Source organism: Crinia signifera, chromosome 7 (genome assembly GCF_055691185.1).
Source record: "Crinia signifera chromosome 7, ASM5569118v1, whole genome shotgun sequence".
Lineage (NCBI taxonomy): Eukaryota > Metazoa > Chordata > Amphibia > Anura > Myobatrachidae > Crinia > Crinia signifera.
The window spans coordinates 1435204-1462586 of NC_139223.1; the positions used below are offsets into that span (position 1 = coordinate 1435204).

The window sequence follows — 27383 nt, forward strand, 5'->3', positions numbered from 1 at the left end:
CCCCTCTACTTCACCACATAGTATATAATATAGCTCCCACCCCTCTACTGCACCACATAGTATATAATATAGCTCCCACCCCTCTACTGCACCACATAGTATATAATATAGCTCCCATCCCTCTACTTCACCACATAGTATAATATAGGAAGCTCCTCCCCCTGCTAGGTCGGGTGTGGTATTGAGTTCCGACAGTCGGGATCCCGACTGGCTGGACTCAGACAGCATGGCTAACACAACAAAGCCCCTTGCGTGCTCGCTGCGCTCGCCACATTGCGGACATGCGGGCACGATGGCTCTCTACGCTTGACACCTATTCTATTCTCCCTCTATGGCGGTCGTGGACCCCCAGGAGGGAGAATAGCCGGTGGCCGTCTGGAACCCGCCTGTCGGTGTTTTAACAGTCGGCATCCCGACGTCTGGTAAATGGATGTTGGGACCCCGTCCGGCACCCGCTAGGTCACGCAGTCTGACCTACCCCTGTACCGCCCTCTGATGATGGGTCACGCGGTCAGTCGTTGTCCTATACAGTCCTGCAGTAATTTGAGTGGTTTCGTATATAAATTCCTGAATAATTAATCATGTGTTGCACTCTCCCGCAGACATTGGACACACTGACTGGCCTGAACCCCCCGATGTCTCCAGGCTCCAGTGGCGAGCTCTCACCGTTTGACCTGCTGGCTGACCTTGGTGACCTGGGCCCCAGCTCTCCCACAGATGAGGGGCTTGATGATCAGCAGCTGGATTTGGCATCGGGTCAGAAGTGGGACAGTCACACAGAGATTGCGGAGCAGGCAAAACATGTGAGTGTCCCTGTAGCCACGTGACCTCGCCTGGATAGATAGCAGGATTCCTGTGCTGTGTAATGCTGCACCACAGCACCGGCCTAGAGATGTACTAATCCACTACTGACCTAGAGATAGCAGGATTCCTGTGCTGTGTAATTCTGCACCACAGCTCTGGCCTGGTGATGTACTGATCCACTACTGACCTAGAGATAGCAGGATTCCTGTGCTGTGTAATGCTGCACCACAGCTCCGGCCTGGAGATGTACTGATCCACTACTGACCTAGAGATAGCAGGATTCCCGTGCTGTGTAATGCTGCACCACAGCTCCGGCCTAGAGATGTACTAATCCACTACTGACCTAGAGATAGCAGGATTCCCGTGCTGTGTAATGCTGCAACACAGCTCTGGCCTGGAGATGTACTAATCCACTACTGACCTAGAGATAGCAGGATTCCCGTGCTGTGTAATGCTGCACCACAGCTCCGGCCTAGAGATGTACTAATCCACTACTGCCCTAGAGATAGCAGGATTCCCGTGCTGTGTAATGCTGCACCACGACTCAGGCCTGGAGATGTAATGATCCACTACTGACCTAGAGATAGCAGGATTCCCGTGCTGTGTAATGCTGCACCACGACTCAGGCCTGGAGATGTAATGATCCACTACTGACCTAGAGATAGCAGGATTCCTGTGCTGTGTAATGCTGCACCACAGCTCCGGCCTGGAGATGTACTAATCCACTACTGACCTAGAGATAGCAGGATTCCTGTGCTGTGTAATGCTGCACCACAGCTCCGGCCTAGAGATGTACTAATCCACTACTGACCTAGAGATAGCAGGATTCCCGTGCTGTGTAATGCTGCACCACGACTCAGGCCTGGAGATGTAATGATCCACTACTGACCTAGAGATAGCAGGATTCCTGTGCTGTGTAATGCTGCACCACAGCTCCGGCCTGGAGATGTACTAATCCACTACTGACCTAGAGATAGCAGGATTCCCGTGCTGTGTAATGCTGCACCACAGCTCCGGCCTGGAGATGTACTAATCCACTACTGACCTAGAGATAGCAGGATTCCCGTCCTGTGTAATGCTGCACCACAGCTCCGGCCTAGAGATGTACTAATCCACTACTGCCCTAGAGATGGCAGGATTCCTGTGCTGTGTAATGCTGCACCACAGCTCCGGCCTAGAGATGTACTAAACCACTACTGCCCTAGAGATAGCAGGATTCCTGTGCTGTGTAATGCTGCACCACAGCTCCGGCCTGGAGATGTACTAATCCACTACTGACCTAGAGATAGCAGGATTCCCGTGCTGTGTAATGCTGCACCACAGCTCCGGCCTGGAGATGTACTAATCCACTACTGCCCTAGAGATAGCAGGATTCCTGTGCTGTGTAATGCTGCACCACAGCTCCGGCCTGGAGATGTACTAATCCACTACTGACCTAGAGATAGCAGGATTCCCATGCTGTGTAATGCTGCACCACAGCTCCGGCCTAGAGATGTACTAATCCACTACTGACCTAGAGATAGCAGGATTCCTGTGCTGTGTAATGCTGCACCACAGCTCCGGCCTAGAGATGTACTAATCCACTACTGCCCTAGAGATAGCAGGATTCCCATGCTGTGTAATACTGCACCACAGCTCCGGCCTAGAGATGTACTGATCCACTACTGACCTAGAGATAGCAGGATTCCCGTGCTGTGTAATGCTGCACCACAGCTCCGGCCTAGAGATGTACTGATCCACTACTGACCTAGAGATAGCAGGATTCCTGTGCTGTGTAATGCTGCACCACAGCTCCAGGCCCCAGAGATGTACTAATCCACTACTGACCTAGAGATAGCAGGATTCCCGTGCTGTGTAATGCTGCACCTCAGCTCTGGCCTGGAGATGTACTAATCCACTACTGACCTAGAGATAGCAGGATTCCTGTGCTGTGTAATGCTGCACCACAGCTCCGGCCTGGAGATGTACTAATCCACTACTGACCTAGAGATAGCAGGATTCCCGTGCTGTGTAATGCTGCACCACAGCTCCGGCCTGGAGATGTACTAATCCACTACTGACCTAGAGATAGCAGGATTCCCGTGCTGTGTAATGCTGCACCACAGCTCCGGCCTGGAGATGTACTAATCCACTACTGACCTAGAGCTAGCAGGATTACCGTGCTGTGTAATGCTGCACCACAGCTCCGGCCTAGAGATGTACTAATCCACTACTGACCTAGAGATAGCAGGATTCCCGTGCTGTGTAATGCTGCACCACAGCTCCGGCCTGGAGATGTACTAATCCACTACTGACCTAGAGATAGCAGGATTCCCGTGCTGTGTAATGCTGCACCACAGCTCCGGCCTGGAGATGTACTAATCCACTACTGACCTAGAGATAGCAGGATTCCCGTGCTGTGTAATGCTGGACCACAGCTCCGGCCTGGAGATGTACTAAACCACTACTGACCTAGAGATAGCAGGATTCCTGTGCTGTATAATGCTGGACCACAGCTCCGGCCTGGAGATGTACTAATCCACTACTGACCTAGAGATAGCAGGATTCCTGTGCTGTGTAATGCTGCACCACAGCTCCGGCCTAGAGATGTACTAAACCACTACTGACCTAGAGATAGCAGGATTCCTGTGCTGTGTAATGCTGCACCACAGCTCCGGCCTAGAGATGTACTAAACCACTACTGACCTAGAGATAGCAGGATTCCCGTGCTGTGTAATACTGCACCACAGCTCCGGCCTAGAGATGTACTAATCCACTACTGACCTAGAGATAGCAGGATTCCTGTGCTGTGTAATGCTGCACCACAGCTCCGGCCTAGAGATGTACTAAACCACTACTGACCTAGAGATAGCAGGATTCCTGTGCTGTATAATGCTGCACCACAGCTCCGGCCTAGAGATGTACTAAACCACTACTGACCTAGAGATAGCAGGATTCCCGTGCTGTGTAATACTGCACCACAGCTCCGGCCTAGAGATGTACTAATCCACTACTGACCTAGAGATAGCAGGGTTCCTGTGCTGTATAATGCTGGATTGTGGCTACATCTGATTGAATTTTCTCCTGACCTCTGTTTGCAGGAAGCAGAAATAGAGAACCGGATTGCGGAGCTGCGTAGGGAGGGTTTTTGGACCCCAAGACGACTGTCCAAATTTCCAGAACCTAATCGACCAAAGGTACAATGGGATTACTTGTGTGAGGAGATGCAATGGCTGGCTGCAGACTTCGCTCAGGAGCGTCGGTGGAAGAGGGGCGTGGCCAGGAAGGTGAGTGATGGCTGACATTGCGTCTGCCGGTGTAATGGCCATAGTTATGGGAGGCTGCTTCCCAGCTGTATGAGAATAGTGGCACTAATAAAACAGGTCCTTGCCTTGTTCTGTAGGCTTGGATTTGGTAGCTGGTGCTAAATACAGTTCTCTCTGCAGTGGTCAGGTGTCGTCCTTGTGATACTGCGCCACGCGACGAGAAACATTTCCTGCTTTGTGCGCGTCCCTGCCTCCCCGCTAGCTCTCCTCTGTGTGCGTGTCTCCCCCTCCCCCCCAATGTGCTGCATGTTACCAGTGGACTTTATTGGAGTATGCTGCTATGTCTCTTCCGCAGGTTGTGCGCATGGTCGTCCGTCACCACGAGGAGCTGAAGCAGAAGGAGGAAAGGGCCCGGCGGGAAGAACAGGCAAAGCTGAAGCGCATTGCTACCTCTATCGCTAAGGAAGTGCGGCAGTTCTGGAGTAATGTAGAGAAGGTGAGAGTGCTACATGCGCACTATATGATGGCGCAGTATATTACAGCATACACACTAATAAATATATCTATACACTGGCGCTGCACTCTGAGTTAGGGAAATAAAACAAATACTCCACCAACTAATTATCAACGTTTCATTTCACGGAGGAAATATCGATAACAAGTGTACAATGAATTAAAGCTCAGCTTATACCATCACCATGTGTTCAGGGTCCGCCTCTCGGGTAGCACCGCTGCTCGGAGTGTCCACGCCGACTCACAACCGTGACCTCAGCACTTAAGGACTCTCCTACAACGCTGCGTCACCAAAGCGAACCGAGTTGCGCCCCCCTGATGGTTACTATGGTGACATATACAAATATGAAAATGCAATACAAAAATTATACAGTTAATTACAGTTGCAATGGATTTATATCTCATAAGTGGCAATCAGCTTATTACTATTCGATGGATCACAAATCAATAAGGGACTTTTTTTTTATTCAATCCCTTCGGGGATATCACATCCATACGAGGGAACCGTTGTGTTTCACAGTGTATTAACGCGGCATTCCTATTTTCACCTCTTTTTGGATTTAGTAATGTGATCAATCATCCGATAACAGATCTTAGTCAAATTTTCCTTGTCAGGGTCCATGGGTCCCACAGGGGATATCGGGGTTGTAGGCGGATCCAGGGGGTCCGAGGCACCAATCAGCGAAGCTCTTAAAGGTTTTACCCAGCATGCCCGGGCCCTCTCCCCTACATCCCTGCCTCCAGGCTACTGCCGCCAGTTTTTAGTTGGTGCCTGCAGGAAGCAGACGCACCTGTAATCAGCAGGAATCACCTCTTTGAGGTGATTCCAAAAGAAGCTTTTTCTATTTTTATTTTTAAAACAGCTGCTACGGCGGCAGAAGCCGCCTTGCGGCAGAGTCGCTCCCCGCCGTCAGTGATTGACAGCGGAGTGAGCGTCTCCTTCACTCCTCCCGGCGCCGACCTCCTCAGAACAGCTTGAGGCAGACGGCGGAGGCGACGTCAGCGCCTAGCACCGCCGGACGTCGCTCTCCTGACAGCGTGGCCGGACCAGGAGCAGGTAAGGCTTCCTAAGGAAGCACAAATCGCTGTCCTGCCGCGAGAGAGTGGCAGAATCCAGTGACAGACTCTTAAATAGAGCAAATTATTAACTTTGGACTCCTGTGTGCACTGGAATACACAGCATTATCCATTGCTGGTACTTCTGATACACTCAACATCAACAACAGCGGGACCATCCTTCCCTTTTATCCTTCATCCACTAGGTGTCACTGGAGTAACACTGGGGAATAGAAGGAGACCACAGGGAGCATGAGCACTTAAAATATAAAATTAGTGTGGCCAACTCCTCCCCTTATTCTTCCCCTCTCAGGCAGCCTTAGATTGTGCCCGAATGGGAGTAGGTCACACTTGGGCTCACTCTTGGGCATTTAGTAATTAGTTGGGCAAAGCAGCAAGAATTACATTGAGGACAGGCAGATAGTGGCTGCTACTATCTGCCTGCGACGTAGGAGCTGCCGGAAGGAGCCGGCTGCTGCTGTGGTTTGCGCCTGGCTCCCTGGCTGAAGAGACCAACGTCTCTGGAGATGCAACAGGCAATGCTCACACGAGGCACGCCCCACGATCCTCCCCCAGCCTTACCGCCAATGGCCAGCACTGTGAGTATACCATGACCTCCCTGTTAGCAGCGGAGGTCAGGACATGAAATGGCGGTGGTAGCAGAAGATTTTTTAAAATCTGGCGCCCTTGGAGACGTAGCTGATGGGTGGATTATGAAGTTACCTTGTGGTGCTCCCAGCGGGCCCTGTCTTATCTCCAGCACTTCAGAGTGTCTCCGGCGGCCATTTTCTTACACAACTTGGCACCTTCTGACACGCTGCTGGAGGCTCCTCATTGTGGCTGTATGCTCCTGCAAGGCTACAGCTCAGCGATCATCCCCTCCAGGTGACCGTCCTGCTACAAGCTCTACCCAGCCTGTGACTAAGGGGGATTAGAGCTGGGTGTAGACAGTTTGGGCTGTATGCAGATTAGGGCTATAGCGCTCCCTGTACTACAGACTGTAGCGCTGTTTATGCCCTGTAACAGCTCCTTTCTTTTCACTGTCTCTCCTGTCCAGTGTTTCTACCTGTCATAACTATACCTACTCCCTATCTGTGTGGTAGTGTGTAGTTGTTACATGTGTACCCTATTATTGCATAGATTCAATGCTAAATGTATACAAGCTTTCATGGCATCTGTGCACAGTAACCCCCCTCTGGTACAATCCGCTGGGGCAGCTTATCCTCTGAGCTTACTCTTCTCAGGATAGAGAGACTTCAAGAGAAGCCTCTGCTGTGGAAGGTCCAACTAGAGCTTTGGCTCCAGGACCGGCTGAATGCTTTCAGCCATCCTCTTGTAAAACACTAACTCAGCTCACTGATATGTGATGGCTACTCCCAGAGGGACAGTGAGATCCTGACATCATTGCACTAAGGCGGCCTCTGCTGGCAGAGACTGGTTACTGCCTCCCAGAGGGACAGTGAGATCCTGACATCCCTGCACTAAGGCGGCCTCTGCTGGCAGAGACTGGTTACTGCCTCCCAGAGGGACAGTGAGATCCTGACATCATTGCACTAAGGCGGCCTCTGCTGGCAGAGACTGGTTACTGCCTCCCAGAGGGACAATGAGATCCTTACAGCTCTGCACTAAGGCGGCCTCTGCTGGCAGAGACTGGGTACTGCCTCCCAGAGGGACAATGAGATCCTTACAGCTCTGCACTAAGGCGGCCTCTGCTGGCAGAGACTGGTTACTGCCTCCCAGAGGGACAATGAGATCCCTGCACTGAGGCGGCCTCTGCTGGCAGAGACTGGTTACTGCCTCCCAGAGGGACCGTGAGATCCTGACATCCTTACACTAAGGCGGCCTCTGCTAGCAGAGACTGGTTACTGCCTCCCAGAGGGACAGCGAGATCCTGACATCACTACACTAAGGCGGCCTCTGCTGGCAGAGACTGGTTACTGCCTCCCAGAGGGACAGCGAGATCCTGACATCCCTACACTAAGGCGGCCTCTGCTAGCAGAGACTGGTTACTGCCTCCCAGAGGGACCGTGAGATCCTGACATCCTTACACTAAGGCGGCCTCTGCTGGCAGAGACTGGTTACTGCCTCCCAGAGGGACAATGAGATCCTGACATCCCTGCACTAAGGCGGCCTCTGCTAGCAGAGACTGGTTACTGCCTCCCAGAGGGACAGCTAGATCCTGACATCATTGCACTAAGGCGGCCTCTGCTGGCAGAGACTGGTTACTGCCTCCCAGAGGGACAATGAGATCCCTGCACTGAGGCGGCCTCTGCTGGCAGAGACTGGTTACTGCCTCCCAGAGGGACCGTGAGATCCTGACATCCTTACACTAAGGCGGCCTCTGCTAGCAGAGACTGGTTACTGCCTCCCAGAGGGACAGTGAGATCCTGACATCCCTGCACTAAGGCGGCCTCTGCTGGCAGAGACTAGTTACTGCCTCCCAGAGGGACAGCGAGATCCTGACATCACTGCACTAAGGCGGCCTCTGCTGGCAGAGACTGGTTACTGCCTCCCAGAGGGACAGTGAGATCCTGACATCATTACACTAAGACGGCCTCTGCTGGCAGAGACTGGTTACTGCCTCCCAGAGGGACAGTGAGATCCTGACATCATTGCACTAAGGCGGCCTCTGCTGGCAGAGACTGGTTACTGCCTCCCAGAGGGACAATGAGATCCTTACAGCTCTGCACTAAGGCGGCCTCTGCTGGCAGAGACTGGTTACTGCCTCCCAGAGGGACAGTGAGACCCTTACATCCCTGCACTAAGGCGGCCTCTGCTGGCAGAGACTGGTTACTGCCTCCCAGAGGGACAGTGAGATCCTGACATCCCTGCACTAAGGCGGCCTCTGCTGGCAGAGACTGGTTACTGCCTCCCAGAGGGACAGCGAGATCCTGACATCACTGCACTAAGGCGGCCTCTGCTGGCAGAGACTGGTTACTGCCTCCCAGAGGGACAGTGAGATCCTGACATCCCTGCACTAAGGCGGCCTCTGCTGGCAGAGACTGGTTACTGCCTCCCAGAGGGGACAATCAGATCCTTACAGCTCTGCACTAAGGCGGTCTCTGCTGGCAGAGACTGGTTACTGCCTCCCAGAGGGACAGTGAGATCCTTACAGCTCTGCACTAAGGCGGAAAACAGGGGACCGGGTATTCACTACACCCGATCGTGCATATGTAATGATCGGGTGCAGTGAATATATGAATATCTAATGAGCGGCTCGGCTCCCGGCCCCCTGCTGGCTGCTCTGTGTAAAAATAATTTTTTTTTTTTAAATTAAATATATATTCATGTGCTTACAGCACATGAATAAAAATAGCATGCCCCTCCTCAGAATAAAATTCCAGATTTTTTGACACCAATTGTAAAAAACAAAACACTTTTATTTTAAAAGTACACCTTCCACTTCACCATAAAAAGATAGCGATTGCTACTCGGTGAATTATGGCGAAAAAAACCTTGAAATGTATTCGCCATCTGGTCATTGAATAGGGTGATTCACCGTTTTAGTCAGAAATTCGCCTTACAGCACAAAATCGCCATAAAAACCTGGCGAATCAGCCTCACTGAATACCGCCCTATATAGTCAGACTTGTATGCAAATCTGATGTTCCTTGCGATCCGATCGGATCGTGGATTGCATCTTAAGGCACATCTGACCGTGTGTACACACCATTACTCTGATGCAGAGGAACAGTATACAGAGCTGGTTACAGTTCTGGCCCAGACACTTGTAATGTGTTAAAGACCTCTGCAAAACTTCAGAACCTGCCAGGCCATAGTTAGTCTGTTTAAGCCACCCAGGCTACCATTGGTCTAACCCCTTTCCTACATAGGACAGGGCACTATGGCAGACTCCACCAACAGTGGACTCTGAAGTTGTAATTTCACCAGGAATAACTTTCAGGGTTCCTGCTCAATGGAAGTTGGAGAATACTTTGATATAGTAATTCTAGTAGCCTTTCACCCCAGGGGGTAGCATCTTGGGTGAATGCAGCTGTTGCAATTTGGTTTGTCAATTCTGATCGTTCTTCTCTAAATGGCTTTAGCGGAGTAGCACAGACTACAGCTTTTATAATCACTAGCCCGCGATTTTCCATAGAAAACCATGTTAAAAATGGAAATCGCGTCGGTCGCATCGCATGCGGCCAAAAAAAGCATGCGATGCGACCGACGCGATTACCGCGATTTTCCATAGGGAACAATGTTAAATGGCCCACAGACCCCAAATAGCCACCCTGGGCCCCCCCAATTGTTAACGCCACCCCACGATCAATGTGAACCTGAAGCGTGGCGAGCGCAGCGGTACGTGTCCTCCGACCTTTTCATACCCCCACTATCCACGTCGGCGTGGAGTTGAGAATAGATAGTGTGGCGAGTGCAGTGAGCCACCGAGTCCGAAGCGTGGTGAGCGCATGCGGATACCTTCACAGGTAAACGCGTCCCTTCGCGGGCTTCACAGCTGTCCGCGTCCCCTCGCGGGGCTCGCCACGCTTCGGACTCGGTGGCTCGCTGCGCTCGCCACACTATCTATTCTCCACGCCGACGTGGATAGTGGGGGTATGAAAAGGTCGGAGGACGCGTACCGCTGCGCTCGCCACGCTTCAGGTTCACGTTGATCGTGGGGTGGCGTTAAGAATTGGGGGGGCCCAGGGTGGCTATTTGGGGTCTGTGGGCCATTTAACATTGTTCCCAATGTTAAATCGGGTCCATTGACCCATTTAACATTGTTCCCTATGGAAAATCGCAGCCATCGCATGCGATTTTTTGCCCGCATGCGATCGACACGATTTTTTTACCCGTGATGCCCATGATCAAAATCGCGGGCGCCGTGCTAGGTAAAGAGTACCCTTTATTGCTGTCTTATCTGTATGACCCAGGATATGAGAGTACATGTATACAAATGTTTATGTCAATATATGTATATGCATTATATAATGTGTATATGTATGCGCAAAGGATGGATATAGAGAGCACTAGATAGTTACCTCCACCTTCGTGTGAAATTTGACTGGATACAATTTTTTTACAATTTATAAAAAGATTTATTTAAAAATATAGGTACTTGTTTCCTAGCACGGCACCCCCGATTTTGATTATAGTACATCTTATACAATCGCATCGCATGCAATGAAGGCCACCCCCACTGCCAACGCGAAACGTGGCGAGTGCAGCGAGCCTGCAAGGGGTGGCGGTACGCGTCATTCGACCTTTTCATAACCCCACTATCCACGTCGGCGTGGAGTTGATTTTAGATAGCGTGGCGAGCCACTGAGCCCTAAGCATGGCAAGCGGATACGGATTACTTTACATGTATTCCGTGTCCCCTTGCGGGGCTCGCTGCGCTCGCCATGCTTCGGACTCGTATTCTGCGGGCGTCGCTGCGCTCGCCACGCTTCTAAAATCATCTCTACGCCAACGTGGATAGTGGGGATATGAAATGGTCAGAGGATGCGTACCGCCGCCCCTCGCGGGCTTGCTGTGCTCGCCACGCTTCGGGTTGGCATTGATAGTGGGGGGGGGGGTTGACAATGGGGGTGCTTGTACATTTAAAAATCGCATTGCATGCCATTTGCTGGCATGCAATGCTATGTGATATTTCATTGTACAAGCACTCCTGTTAATTTAACGGGAATATCACATCGCACACCACTAAGTACTATATGCGATGGGTGCCGTGCTAGGAAACAAGTACCAAAATGACATGAGTGATTATGTATACATACCCAAACAGTACTGTTTAAAGATTAAAAATTAGTTTTGAAAAAACTTCATATGGCGGACGTTCGGTGACGTCTAGTAATATTAAACCCATAGCCCAAGCCTACTGACAAAACAGTGGCATAACTGTCTCCCAGCTGACGTGGGAAATACCATGGTGGGCGCCAGACTGCTACTATTTACAGGCCCACTTCAGATATGCATGGGTCTTACAGATAATCTCTCAAGGCTACAAGCTGCAGTTCACTGCTCCACCTCCGTTGCGCATCTTTCCCGTAGGTCTTTCAAGACTGGAGGAAACCCGTTTAGCTCTTTGCGGGGCTGTTCAGGGTCTTCTAGACTCAGAAGTCATTATTACTGTCCCCACACACCAGCAGGGAAAAGGCTACTTCTCAAGTCTTTTTGTGGTCCCCAAGCCGGGTGGCTTGGTGTGACCTATTCTAAATCTAAAAGACCTCAACGAGTACATTTACATTCAAAAATTCAAAATGGAATCTATCCGCTCTGTCATAGTGTCCCTCGAACCACAAGAGTTCCTAATGTCATTGGACATAAGACGCATATTTGCATGTTCCCATTTGGGAACCACATCAGAGTTTTCTTTGATACGCAATACAGGACAGTCAATAATGGCCTGCATGGTGGCAGCAGTGAGACTTCAAGGGGTCACAATAGTCCAGTACTTGGACGACCTGCTACTCAATGCGCCATGTCTGGAGAAGCTGGTAGCAGACGCCATTCTTACATGCGACTTCTTAACACAAAACAGTTGGGTCTTGAACTTCAAAAAGTCTCACTTGACTCCATCCCAAAGACTCAAATTGCTCGGTCTCATTTTGGACACAGTAGACAACACAGTCTCTTTCCCTATGGACAAATTTCTGGCATTACAGAAAAGTGTCTGTTAAGATTTACTCATACGCAGGATCTTCGTACACCTGTATACGCGTTTCCTAGGGTTGATGGTGGCCTCGTTCGAGACCCTCCCATATGGTCGGTTCCATACCAGGACCTTCCAGGGAAGTCTACTGACTCAATGGTCGGGGTCCTATCTAGAGAACCACCGGAGGATTACATTATCCAGGGACGCTCGCCTATCACTTGGTGACAATCCGCACCTACTGCAGGGCCGCAGCTTAAGGCCTTGCAATTGGACAATTCTCACGACGGATGCCAGCTTGAGCGGTTGGGGGGCATTTACCCTGAATCATATCTTTGAGGGGAGATGGTCCACTCAGGAATCAAAGCTGCCCATCAATATCCTGGAACTCGGAGCCATCAGGCTAGCTCTCTCTCCCCAAGCTCACAACCTCCTGAAGGGTCTTTCTGTCATGATTCAATCAGACAATGCGACGGCTGTCGCATATTTAAATCGGCAGGGAGGGACCAAGAGCAGGGGGGCAATGAGAGAAGTATGCCTTTATACTGAGCTGAGTCGTACACCCCCAATTTCACAGCGATATTCATTCCCGGAGTGGAAAATTGGCAGGCGGACTCTCAGCCGCCAGGAATCCACTCCCTCCCGCCCCCCTTCCTGGTGGGGACGTCACAGATCGACCTCATGGCCTCCAGGTTGAATCACAAGCTCACACTGTGCCAGATCTCGAGATCCAGCAGCACTGGCTGTGGATGCCCTATCTATTCCGTGGAACTTCAACCTATTTTATGTGTTTCACAAACTCAAACGGATAAAAAGAGAGTACGCTTCCGTAATCCTGTTAGCCCCGGATTGGCCCAGAAGGGCTTGGTACTCAGACCTCATTATACATGGAGGGATATACACTCTACAGAAAAGACAGGGAAAATAAAAAGGGGGGGGGGGGGGTGCCTATATGTAAAAAATAACTTAACATCGTGTGAGAAAGAAATGAGCACAGGTACAGAGGAAGATTACACTGAGGCCGTGTGGGCAGAGATAACCGACCATAACAAAAAACCTAATAACATAATTTTAATAGGGGTATGTTATAGTCCACCGAACATAAACGAATGTGACGAGTCTCTTCTTTTAAACCAAATCAAACAATCATCAGATCAGGGTCAGGTATTAATTATGGGGGATTTTAATTTACCTGATATTGATTGGAAAAACGAAACATGTAAAACAGGAAGAAGCAATGGGTTCCTAAGCTTACTTAAAGACCAGTTTATCACACAAACGGTAGAAGCTCCAACTCGTAAAAAGGCAGCATTGGATTTGGTTTTAACAAATAACATAGATCTAGTTTCAAACACAAAAGTAATTGAACACATAGGGAACACTGACCACAATATAATTTCACTGGAAATCAACTTCAGTAAATTACATCAAAAAGGATCGACAAAAATACTAAACTTCAGAAAAGCTAACATCGAATCATTCAGAGAAGCCCTAAAAAGAATTGTGTGGGAAACAGTTTTTGAGGGGGTAAATGCTGAGGAAATGTGAGATACTCTAAAAAATGTACTCGAATCATTAGCTTAAATACATTCCTAAAGTAACTAAGGGTAACGTCAATAAAAAAAAGCCACCATGGTTGGACAAAAAAGTTAGGTCAGCAATCAATAAAACCAGAGCATTTAAATTCTATAAAAATAACTTAAATGAGGAGGCGTTCACCAAATACAAAGAATCAAACAAAATTTGCAAATCGGCAATCAAAGTAACTAAAAGGGATTATGAAGAGCGCATAGCCACTGAAAGCAAAACTAACCCCAAGAAGTTTTTCAAATACATAAATAGTAAACGTATAATTAAGGACAACATAGGCCCACTAACCGACATCACTGGAAAAAGTTTTATGGAGGATAAGGGAAAAGCAGAACTGTTAAATGAGTTCTTCTCATCAGTGTTTACTAAGGGAGAGCAGACAGTGGAACGCACACATACCACAAATGGGATGAACAAGCCGGACCTCAATATTGAATTCTCTACCGAGGAAATAATATTGAGGCTCAGCAAAATCAAAACAAATAAATCACCTGGTCCAGATGGGATTCATCCTAGGGTACTAATGGAATTAAGGGAGGAATTAGCTTCCCCTCTACATTATATGTTTGATAATTCACTATCATCAGGAAAGGTACCAAAAGACTGGAGCAGAGGGTAGTGCCATTATTCAAAAAACTATTTGAAGGATTTTTAAGAAATGGTATCCAGGAATATTTAGACCTTCATAGTTTACTCAGTAATAACCAGCATGGGTTCGTGAAAAATCGTTCATGCCAAACTAATCTACTTGGTTTCTATGAAGAGGTTAGCAAAAACCTTGATAATGGAAACGCTGTCGATGTGATTTTCCTAGATTTTGCTAAAGCCTTCGACACAGTACCACACAAGAGGTTGATAAATAAAATGGAGGACCTGGGATTAGGGGCAAATATCTGTAGATGGGTAGGGAACTGGCTGTGCAATAGAGAGCAAAGAGTGGTCGTGAACAGTGCCATATCTAATATGATACCAGTACTAAGCGGAGTGCCACAGGGTTCGGTTCTAGGGCCCATTTTGTTTAACATTTTTATTAACGATATTGGGATGGGGTTACTCAGCAATGTATCCATCTTTGCAGACGATACAAAACTGAGCAGAACTCAGAAGATGTCACCACGCTTCAAAATGATCTTGACAATCTAGATGAGTGGGCAAAAAAGTGGAAGATTAGGTTCAATGTGAACAAATGCAAGGTCATGCACCTTGGGAGACATAACCAGTGTGCTAGTTATAACCTAAGCGGGGTTGAATTGGGTAAATCAGTACTCGAAAAGGATCTAGGAGTCCAAATAGACAACAAACTAGGGTGTAGTGCTCAATGTAATATAGCAACAAAAAAGGCCAACAAAACTCTAGCATGTATTAAAAGGGGCATGGAAACTAGAGACTCAAAAGTAATTATGCCTCTGTACAAATCATTGGTTAGACCGCACCTCGAGTACGGAGTGCAGTTCTGGGCCCCGCACTATAAAAAGGACATCATAGAATTCGAAAAAATTCAAAGAAGAGCAACAAAGCTTATTAGGGGAATGGGGAATTTAAGCTATGAGGAAAGATTAAACAATTTGGGACTATTTACACTAGAGAAGAGACGTTTAAGGGGGCATATGCTCAACATGTATAAATAGTAGTAGTTGTACGTTTATTTATAAGGCGCCACAAAGTGTCCGCAGCGCCGTACATAGCAAACAAAGAAAACAAATTACAAGGTAACGTACAGGGTGTGTTGATAAAATACAGCATAAATAGGGGTATAGCTGGTAGAACTAAAAATCTAAATATATTAGGGGCCAATATAAGGAACTGTCAAACACCCTTTTTTTACTAGAAAGGAATCTAGGACGAGAGGGCACGAGTTTAGATTAGAAGAAAAAAGATTTTGTTCATCTAGAAGAAAAAAATTCTTTACAGTCAGAGCAGTCAAACTTTGGAACTCTCTTCCTGGAGAAGTGGTGTCGGCAGACACTATACATACATTTAAAATAAGGTTGGATAAACATTTATTGGTTAAAAACATCCATGGGTATGAATAAGTAACATATAATCTGTCTTTAAAATATCAGAACATACTATACAACAAGGGATAAGCTACTATAAACATAGGTTGATCTAGAATCTAGATGGACGCAAGTCTTTATTCAGCCTCACCTACTATGTAACCTCAGGCTTCTACAAGCGGATATTCCATGGTGCCTTCTTCTCAGGCAAGATCTACTCCAGCAAGGACCGCTCGTTTACCCAAACTTAATGCATTTGCGTTTAACGGCATGGCTGTTGAAGCCGACTTGCTGATGAGGCGGGGAATCCCTCCAACGGTGGTTCCAACCATGATTAAGGCCAGGAAGGAAGTTACATCAACCCATTATCACCGCATATCGAGGGCTTACGTTGCTTGGTGTGAACAAAAAGCTGTACCAAAAGCAGTTTTTCAAATTACTTTTGGAGTTTTTACAAACAGGATTGGACACGGGCCTTCGGTTAGGATATCTCAAGGTCCAGATATCTGCCCTATCAGTGTTTTTCCATCGCAGATTGGCAATGATACCAGAGCTGCAAGGAAAAAGAAAGTGTACCAGCGCTGGCTGAAAAACTATATATGAAAAAATTAATAGATAGAGCGGTATCCTTTACAAAATTTATTTATCAATAAAATATGCTAAAATAGCTGTACCATTAATATATTAGGTATGCTTTTGTGTAAAACGGGGTTACAATAAAAATAGCACAATATGACATTCCATAAGCATCACAATTAATGAATTAAACGGGCATTTGATATATATTACCACACGGATGTCGCAGATGGTAGTCCCATAAAGCAGCAGGTAGCCAGGTGGCCAAAAGCAGTCCCAAAACACAGAGTCCAATGGTGGAATTAGGTGCCTCTGGTGGGAAAGATGGTGAACCTGGAGGATGATTGAATTTTCCTAGTCGCTGCCTCGGATGATGAGTCCGGATGGGATGGTGCAAGATGCACAAGGCGTGGGTCCGCTGTGGTCTTGGATAAGCCCGGTAGGGTGATGCAGTGTGGATATGTCCAATAATATAGGGCTCAACGCGTTTCCCTGGGTCAAACACCCAGCTTCTTCAGGAGCAGGTCAGCCCTATATTATTGGACATATCCACACTGCATCACCCTACCGAGCTTATCCAAGACCACAGCGGACCCACGCCTTGTGCATCTTGCACCATCCCATCCGGACTCATCATCCGAGGCAGCGACTAGGAAAATTCAATCATCCTCCAGGTTCACCATCTTTCCCACCAGAGGCACCTAATTCCACCATTGGACTCTGTGTTTTGGGACTGCTTTTGGCCACCTGGCTACCTGCTGCTTTATGGGACTACCATCTGCGACATCCGTGTGGTAATATATATCAAATGCCCGTTTAATTCATTAATTGTGATGCTTATGGAATGTCATATTGTGCTATTTTTATTGTAACCCCGTTTTACACAAAAGCATACCTAATATATTAATGGTACAGCTATTTTAGCATATTTTATTGATAAATAAATTTTGTAAAGGATACCGCTCTATCTATTAATTTTTTCATATATAGTTTTTCAGCCAGCGCTGGTACACTTTCTTTTTCCTCTATATTTACTCCGAGACCTGACAAGTTTCAGTACCAGCTGCAGTTAGTAGCGCACTGATCACCCACTGCTGTATTTTTACCAGAGCTGCAAACCTTTTTGAAAGGTGCTCTTCGACTACAATCTCCATTCGTGCCACCTTCTGAGCCATGCCACTTAGGATTGGTATTGGACTTTCTCAAATCAGATTTGTTTGAACCACTGGAATTGATGGATATTAAGTACTTAACCTGGAAAACTGCCATGCTCTTGGCTCTAGCTTCAGCTCGCACAGTTTCAGAACTTGGGGCCTTGTCCTGCCATTCTCCTTTTCTTGTGTTCCACAGAGATCGAGCCGAACTAAGGACCCGACAGGGTTTCCTTCCCACGGTCATCTCCTCTTTTCATGTAAATCAGCCTATTGTTCCAGTTTTATCAGTATCAGCGGAATCCTAGGATGTGGTTTGTGCCTTACATATCTACGTTTCAAAAACTGCTTCGTTTAGAAATACAGATAGCTTGTTCGTCCTTTACGGGGCTGAGAAGAAAGGATGGCCGATGTCTAAACAGACCCTGGCCAGATGGCTATGTTTATGGCTATTAAGGAGGCTTACATAAAGGCTCATCAACAGACTCCTTCCAGTCTGTGCTCACTACCAGATCGGTCAGTACCTCCTGCTCCCACAGGTGTGCAGAGCTGCAACCTGGTTGGGATCCAATACTTTAGCTAATTTTGACAGGTTTACCAGGGAGGACTCTTCCTTTGGTAGAGCAGTCTTGCAGGAACCTCAGTGGTTGGCAACCCTGGGTTTAGTGCTTTGGTATTATCCCACATGTGATGACTGCAGTGTCCCCTGCTGCCTCGGAGAAAGGGAATTATCAGTAAGTACCAAATTCCTTATTTGACTTATTTTAACCTTGTGTAATAGTGAGTGAGATTAAGATCTAACTTTTATCTAATTTCACCAATTATTACTAAGTGTGCCCCAAAAACCCTTTGTGTTCTTCCTTTGTCTACCTCAGACATACCCCTATACCCATTGTAGAGTCTACTGTAATTCTTTATTGTATCCAATTGTGGGATCTGCTCTCAATCTCATATATACTTCTGGTTCTTTAAGCTTTTTCTGGATCTCTTGGCGATAGTCTGTGATGTCTTGTAAGACTATCGCTACCCCTTTATCAGCAGGACGTATTATTAGGGACTTGTCACAAAGGTTGTTTAATGCCTGCTGCTCTGATTTAGACACATTGTGATCTCTCTCTCTCTCTCTCTCTCTCTCTCTCTCTCTCTCTCTCTCTCTCTCTCTCTCTCTCTCTCTCTCTCTCTCTCTCTCTCTCTCTCTCTCTCTCTCTCTCTCTCTCTCATATATATTTATATATCTATATCCTCTGCAGGGTTTACAGAGCTCCACAGGAGTCACATTGGGGTTTGTTTCAACAGTTAAACTTTAGTCTCAGGATGCTCCGGTCCACCTCCCACACACCCTGCCCCCTGACTTAAGGCATTAGGTTTTTTTTTTGTGTTGGTGCGACTCCCCGTTCCCATGTCTTGGACTTTCAGCTGGTCTCAATTGCCCACTGCATGTCCCGTTCTTTCAGGTGGTCCCGTTTGCCCACTCCATGTCTCAGTGTTTCAGGTGGTCCCGTTTGCCCACTCCATGTTTCGGTCTTTCAGGTGGTCCCGTTTAACCACTCCATGTCCCGTTCTTTCAGGTGGTCCCATTTGCCCACTCCATGTCTCGGTCTTTCAGGTGGTCCCGTTTAACCACTCCATGTCCCGTTCTTTCAGGTGGTCCCATTTGCCCACTCCATGTCTCTGTCTTTCAGGTTGTCACGTTTGCCCATCGATATCTCGGTCTTTTAGGTTGTCATGTTTGCCCACTCCATGTCTTTGTCTTTCAGGTGGTTCAGTTTAAACAGCAATCACGGCTGGAAGAGAAGCGGAAGAAAGCGCTGGACCTGCAGCTGGATTTTATAGTTGGTCAGACGGAGAAGTATTCCGACCTCCTCAGCCAGAGCCTTAGTGAAACTATACCTATGAGCAAGACCAGTTCTTCCTGCGTTGGTTCTTCTCAAGGAGGTTCACTGAGGACCAGTCCTACCCCATCAGTGTGCCACGAAGGTGATTCACTGTGGTTTGTGTTTTTGGGCATCATAGTCACTCAGTAGATGTACATGGGTGATGGGAGGGTAGCTGAGGAAAGACTCCCCCATAGATGCACATGGTGAGGTGGGGACACCATGTGCTATAAGGGTGCATGTATGCACTTACATAATGTGACTCCTCCCCATCTGTACCCTATTGGCTGTCGGGTGGTTTAGTTATGAAGATGATCCTTTATAACCTGCACAAACCCTGGCATTGAAGTGAGCTTGCAGCAAGGGCATACCTGCACAGAACCCCCTACCTAACGTAAGGGAGAGGGAACCCCCCCTTTCTCTCTGATTCCCTTAGGTAATGAGACCGCCACCACCTGTATACCAGCTCCACTGCCACATCACTGGGGTTATTTGTATGTGGCCATGTTAGATCACGTCCTTGGTGCCAACCAAGCCATCTTCCTACGTTACCCTGATAGTGATACGTGCAGTCTCCATACTGTCCCTTTCTCCTCCCAGGTGCACAGGTATGATCACGTCACCCACACTTGTCCGATCCTCCTAGTGGGTGATTCAGATCTGCGGGTCTGGTTTATGGTAGGAGGGAGAAGCCTTGTGTGCCCATCCTTGGTGAAGCAGGGTGGTGTATTAGGGTACCAGGTCCCTGGGGGAGCAGGAATAGTGTATTAGGGTACCAGGGCCCTGGGGGGGGGGGGGGGGGGAAGCAGGGTGGTGTATTAGGGTACCAGGTCCCTGGGGGAGCAGGAATAGTGTATTAGGGTACCAGGGCCCTGGGGGGGGGGGAGCAGGGTGGTGTACTAGGGTACCAGGTCTCTGGATTGGGTTTGGTAGCTAAAGCTTCAAGAAGTGCTATACTCAGTGACCCAGCATCTCCTTGTGATGTGGCGTCTTACACAGAGTGATGGACCCCTCACTTCTTCTTTGTCTGCTAGATGGAGAGTTTCTTCCTCATGAAGATGAGGAGGATGATGAGGAAACCATAGAGATAGAGGAGCGCCAGGAAGGAAATGATGCTGAGGCTCACCGTTTGGAACTGGAACTCCTCAGAAGGGAGAGTGAGCTTCCCCTGGATGAGCTGCTTCAGAACTTACCTCCTGAGATACTGCAAGAAGACCCAGTGCCGGTATGTTCCCCCTCCCCTAATGCCGGTGTTAGTGAGCAGGGGCATTCTGCAGCTTGGCCCTTCTTAGTGATGGGCTTCGGGTGTGGTATAGGGTTCCGACAGTCGGGATCCCAACAGTCATTAGCCCGACGTCGGGATCCCGACTGACCGGACTCAGACAGCATTTAGAGCGCCACAAAGCCCCTTGCGGGCACGGTGACTCACTACGTGAGCCACCTCTTCTTCTATTCTCCCTCAATGGGGGTCGTGGACCCCCCACGAGGGAGAATAGCCAGTGGTCGTCAGGAACCCGTCTGTCGGTGTTTTAACCGTCAGGATCCCGACATCGGGTAAATGACTGTTGGGATCCTGACTGTCGGGACCCCGTCCGGCACCCATGGGCTTTTTCATCTCTGTGTACCATTTGTGTATGTTCTACAACATCTTCTTATTGCCTGCAGGATCATCTCCACAACCACCAGCATTCAGAGGAGGAGGAGGATGGTGAATTTTCTGCTAATGAGGATGAAGGTGAGAATATGCCCAGCATTCTATAACCATGTGATTGGCTGTAGATTGTGACAGCTGCTGGGGTTACTTGTCACCCCCGGTGATACAAAAAAAAAAAAAGCTAAAAATTCATGTTGACCTGTGCATGTTGACTTTTAGGTGTTGACCAAGACAATGTCATCATATTTACCTACCCCATGCTTATTACTGTGTGTAATTGTTTTTGCTTAGCCGAGGATGAGGAGGATACTATCGAGGCGGAGGAAGAGCTGGCGGGACAGCAGGACCACAGGGAGGAGCTATGTCAGCTGGCCAGAGAAGGTATACTCACTGTTCGTCTCATTCTGCTGCCGTGTGTGACGTCCAGTACACGCTGTATGCTGCTGTTATGTGACTGTCACTGTTCGTCTCATTCTGCTGCTGTGTGTGACGTCCAGTACACTGCATGCTGCTGTTATGTGATTGTGTCACTGTTGGTCTCTGCCTGCTGCCGTGTGTGACGTCCAGTACACTGCATGCTGCTGTTATGTGTCTGTGTCACTGTTGGTCTGTACCCGCTGCCGTGTGTGACGTCCAGTACGCTGCATGCTGCTGTTATGTGACTGTGTCACTGTTGGTCTCTGCCCGCTGCCGTGTGAGACGTCCAGTACGCTGCATGCTGCTGTTATGTGACTGTCACTGTTGGTCTGTACCTGCTGCCGTGTGTGACGTCCAGTACGCTGCCTGCTGCTGTTATGTGTCTGTGTCATTGTTGGTCTGTACCCGCTGCCGTGTGTGACGTCCAGTACGCTGCATGCTGCTGTTATGTGTCTGTGTCACTGTTGGTCTCTGCCCGCTGCCGTGTGAGACGTCCAGTACGCTGCCTGCTGCTGTTATGTGACTGTGTCACTGTTGGTCTGTACCTGCTGCCGTGTGTGACGTCCAGTACGCTGCATGCTGCTGTTATGTGACTGTCACTGTTCGTCTCATTCTGCTGCTGTGTGTGACGTCCAGTACACTGCATGCTGCTGTTATGTGATTGTGTCACTGTTGGTCTCTGCCTGCTGCCGTGTGTGACGTCCAGTACGCTGCATGCTGCTGTTATGTGACTGTGTCACTGTTGGTCTCTGCCCGCTGCCGTGTGAGACGTCCAGTACGCTGCATGCTGCTGTTATGTGACTGTCACTGTTGGTCTGTACCTGCTGCCGTGTGTGACGTCCAGTACGCTGCCTGCTGCTGTTATGTGTCTGTGTCATTGTTGGTCTGTACCCGCTGCCGTGTGTGACGTCCAGTACGCTGCATGCTGCTGTTATGTGTCTGTGTCACTGTTGGTCTCTGCCCGCTGCCGTGTGAGACGTCCAGTACGCTGCCTGCTGCTGTTATGTGACTGTGTCACTGTTGGTCTGTACCTGCTGCCGTGTGTGACGTCCAGTACGCTGCATGCTGCTGTTATGTGACTGTGTCACTGTTGGTCTCTGCCCGCTGCCGTGTGAGACGTCCAGTACGCTGCCTGCTGCTGTTATGTGACTGTGTCACTGTTGGTCTCTGCCCGCTGCCGTGTGTGACGTCCAGTACGCTGCCTGCTGCTGTTATGTGACTGTCACTGTTGGTCTGTACCTGCTGCCGTGTGTGACGTCCAGTACGCTGCATGCTGCTGTTATGTGACTGTGTCACTGTTGGTCTGTACCTGCTGCCGTGTGTGACGTCCAGTACGCTGCATGCTGCTGTTATGTGTCTGTCACTGTTGGTCTCTGCCTGCTGCCGTGTGTGACGTCCAGTACGCTGCCTGCTGCTGTTATGTGTCTGTGTCATTGTTGGTCTCTGCCTGCTGCCGTGTGTGATGTCCAGTATGCTGCATGCTGCTGTTATGTGTCTGTGTCACTGTTGGTCTGTACCCGCTGCCGTGTGTGATGTCCAGTACGCTGCATGCTGCTGTTATGTGACTGTGTCACTGTTGGTCTCTGCCCGCTGCCGTGTGTGACGTCCAGTACGCTGCATGCTGCTGTTATGTGTCTGTGTCACTGTTGGTCTGTACCCGCTGCCGTGTGTGACGTCCAGTACGCTGCATGCTGCTGTTATGTGTCTGTGTCACTGTTGGTCTGTACCTGCTGCCGTGTGTGACGTCCAGTACGCTGCATGCTGCTGTTATGTGTCTGTGTCACTGTTGGTCTGTACCCGCTGCCGTGTGTGACGTCCAGTACGCTGCATGCTGCTGTTATGTGACTGTCACTGTTGGTCTGTACCCGCTGCCGTGTGTGATGTCCAGTACGCTGCATGCTGCTGTTATGTGTCTGTGTCACTGTTGGTCTGTACCCGCTGCCGTGTGTGATGTCCAGTACGCTGCATGCTGCTGTTATGTGACTGTGTCACTGTTGGTCTCTGCCCGCTGCCGTGTGTGACGTCCAGTACGCTGCATGCTGCTGTTATGTGTCTGTGTCACTGTTGGTCTGTACCCGCTGCCGTGTGTGACGTCCAGTACGCTGCATGCTGCTGTTATGTGACTGTCACTGTTGGTCTGTACCCGCTGCCGTGTGTGATGTCCAGTACGCTGCATGCTGCTGTTATGTGTCTGTGTCACTGTTGGTCTGTACCCGCTGCCGTGTGTGACGTCCAGTACGCTGCATGCTGCTGTTATGTGTCTGTCACTGTTGGTCTGTACCCGCTGCCGTGTGTGACGTCCAGTACGCTGCATGCTGCTGTTATGTGACTGTCACTGTTGGTCTGTACCCGCTGCCGTGTGTGATGTCCAGTACGCTGCATGCTGCTGTTATGTGTCTGTGTCACTGTTGGTCTGTACCCGCTGCCGTGTGTGATGTCCAGTACGCTGCATGCTGCTGTTATGTGACTGTGTCACTGTTGGTCTCTGCCCGCTGCCGTGTGTGACGTCCAGTACGCTGCATGCTGCTGTTATGTGTCTGTGTCACTGTTGGTCTGTACCCGCTGCCGTGTGTGACGTCCAGTACGCTGCATGCTGCTGTTATGTGTCTGTGTCACTGTTGGTCTGTACCTGCTGCCGTGTGTGACGTCCAGTACGCTGCATGCTGCTGTTATGTGTCTGTGTCACTGTTGGTCTGTACCCGCTGCCGTGTGTGACGTCCAGTACGCTGCATGCTGCTGTTATGTGACTGTCACTGTTGGTCTGTACCCGCTGCCGTGTGTGACGTCCAGTACGCTGCATGCTGCTGTTATGTGACTGTCACTGTTGGTCTGTACCCGCTGCCGTGTGTGACGTCCAGTACGCTGCCTGCTGCTGTTATGTGACTGTCACTGTTGGTCTGTACCCGCTGCCGTGTGTGACGTCCAGTACGCTGCCTGCTGCTGTTATGTGACTGTGTCACTGTTGGTCTCTGCCCGCTGCCGTGTGAGACGTCCAGTACGCTGCCTGCTGCTGTTATGTGACTGTCACTGTTGGTCTCCCCCTGTCTACCTAACCCTGTCGACCTGAAGTCATGTCAACCTTACCTGCATGTCGACCTAATGCTTGTGGTGGCCCAATGACCGTATCCCGGTAGAGTTGTGGAGGTTTTACCTATGTGACCAGTCCTTTTCGAGCTATCCTAGAATGATAGTTTGTGCAGGGCGTGCATGTCCCACACTCACTGCTGCGGCTTAGAGGGGAAAAATGCACCTACTTGTTTGCTGTGAATCCAGGGCTATGGTGGACTGCTGGATTCCCCCCAGTGCTCCCACAAAAATGGAGGGCCTTCCCAGTCAGCCTGCAGCCTGGGAATAACAGGGAAGGTAGCAAGGAACCAATAAGCTGAATGTTTTCCTTGAGCTCCATGGGGCTCATCACTGATCAGGGCTATCCATCCATGGAGCTCAAGTCTGGGTTAGATGGTGAGCTGGTCCCCTGGCAGGCTCCTGGAAGTGGTTTATGTGTGGAAACACCACTTGCCCCTCCCCCCCCCCCCCCCCCCCCCCAGTCAGACAGTGGTCATAATGCATGCTCATAATGGTCCTCTATGGACAAAGGGGAGTGGTTACTCCCGGGTGGGCTTAGACCCGGGAGTAACCACTCCCCTTTGTCCATAGAGGACCATTATGAGCATGCATGTGCACAGCTCATGCACTTACAATGGTTGGTTGGAAAGAATAGGGCGGAATTACCCCCTGTGGTGTTGTGTGGTCAGCGACCAGTGCGGGAAAAGGTGATTTATGTTGTTACCTGTTAAATCCCTTTCTTCGAGATCAGTAGGAGACTCTGGGTATAGGTGGTGTGGAGACCTGGCAGGCACCAAACGGGTTAAAACTTCACTGCCTCCGGGAACCCGGCCTCAGCCCCCCAGTTTTTAGTAAACAAGCCCAAGGCAGGAGCAAGCAGAGAAGGGAGGAACTTATACAACATACAAGGCCACACACAACAAACAAAAGGCCTAACGAACAGTAAAACCATATAAACTGCAGTGAAACTCAGAGAAGCAGGCGCATCAGGGAGGGAACCCTGTGTCTTCTATGGATCTCGAAGAAAGGGATTTAACAGGTAAATCACATTTTCTTCTTCGAGTCCCTAGGAGACACAGGGCTTACGCTGGGACATCCTTAAGCAGGCATGTCCAAACTATGGCCCTCCAGCCACTGTGAAACTACAAGTTCCATGCCATGCCACAGTTTTGCTATTTGGGAATGCTAAAACTGTGGTAAGGCATGCTGGGATGTGTCGTTTCACAACAGCTGGAGGGCCACAGTTTGGACATGCCTGTCCTAAAGAAACATCTCAAGGGTGGGGATGCGCCTGAGTCGCGCTAAGGACACTGTCCCCGGAAGCAAAGGTGTCAAACACATAGAAGTGCAAAATGGTACTGAAAGACGACCAAGTTTCTGCTTCGCAGTAGCCCCACCACGGACAGCCCAAGAAGCACTCACCGACCTAATGGAGTGAGCACATATCCCCGAGAGGCTAGATAGGCCTGATGGATGGTTGATCTGAGCCAACGGGCCACAGTCTGTTTAGACGCCGACCAACACTGCTTGTGGGCAGCATAATGTACAAAGAGGGCATCCGATTTGCAAACTGTCTTAGTACGCTTCACATAGATGCGAAGGGCCCGGTCCACATCCAGGGAAGATTCCGAGGGGGATCTGAAAGAAGGGACTACAATTTCCTGATTGATGTGAAATCGAGAGATAACCTTAGGCAAATGGGAGGGGCGAGTTTAAAGAACTGCCCTGTCTGGGTGGAAAATAAGATACGGGTAACGCCATGACAGGGCTGACAAGTCGGACACCCGCCAAGCTGAAGCAATGGCTAATAGGAAAATTGTTTTCCAAATGAGCCATGGAAGGTCGACCGAGCTAAATGGCTCGAACGGAGTGGACTGCAAAGCCTGGAGGATCAGGGAGAGATGCCACGGGAGGGACAAAAGGAGGATGGATTCGGGCAACTCCTTGCAGAAAGGTACATACATCTGGAAGCATAGCCACTTGTCTCTTTAACAGTACAGACAATGCCGAGATCTGGACCTTCAGGGGGAAAGACGTAAGACGGCATCCAACCCTATCTGGAGGAAGCACAAGACCTTAGACGGTCTCTAACTCATGGGGTTGAGTCTTCTCGCCCTACACCAGGAAAAGAAGTCCCTCCAAATCCTAGGATAGGCCCCAGCTGAAGAGGGCCTGCGCGCCTGAAGCATAGTCCGGATTACTGTGGATGAAAGACCCTTTGCTCACAAAAGGGACGGTTCAATAGCCACCCTGTCAAACAGAGGCGTGGTAGATCCGGGTGCAGGCAGGGTCCCTGACTGATGAGATCTGGTTGTAGAGGAAGATGGAATGGGAAATCTGCTGACATTCGTGGGCTGTGTACCAGGGCCTCCGGGGCAATGAGAATCAAGGTTCCTCCTTCCATCTGTGCGGAAGAAGCAAAAAGGGGGGGGGAACACATACATTAGGTGACATGGCCAAGACGCTGATAGGGCGTGTGTAAGACAGGAGCCTGGATCCCTGGTGCGAGACCCATACTTCTGGACCTTGCAGTTGTGGCGAGTCGCTATTAAGTCCACCTCTGCAACTCCCCATCTGTCCACTAGCAGGTCGAACGCTTCCTGATGAAGGGACCATTCTCCGGCGTGGAGGTTCTGGCAGCTGAGGAAGTCCGCCTCCCAGTTCAGAACCCTCGGAATGAAAATGGCCGATATGGCCGGAAAGTGTTTCTCCTCCCACTGGAATATGCACCTGGTCTCCTTCATGGCCCCCCAACTGTGGGTTCTGCCCTGGTGGTTGATGTATGCTACAGCCATAGCTTTGTCTGATTGGACCTCTATCGGACGACCCTGAAGCAATGAGA

The 27383-nt window shown here is 49.5% G+C and overlaps 1 protein-coding gene across 2 annotated transcripts in view; it reads left to right on the forward strand.

Moving 5' to 3' along the window:
• The window catches only part of SRCAP (Snf2 related CREBBP activator protein), a 113678-nt gene that overhangs the window by 24159 nt on the left and 62136 nt on the right, over positions 1–27383 (forward strand). For both annotated transcript variants that reach the window (XM_083152197.1, XM_083152199.1), the window contains exons 3-9: positions 603–803; positions 3885–4070; positions 4405–4545; positions 19288–19507; positions 20439–20629; positions 21070–21139; positions 21350–21439. In XM_083152197.1, coding sequence (XP_083008323.1) covers positions 603–803; positions 3885–4070; positions 4405–4545; positions 19288–19507; positions 20439–20629; positions 21070–21139; positions 21350–21439 — 1099 coding nt within the window. The remainder of the gene's footprint in view (positions 1–602; positions 804–3884; positions 4071–4404; positions 4546–19287; positions 19508–20438; positions 20630–21069; positions 21140–21349; positions 21440–27383) is intronic.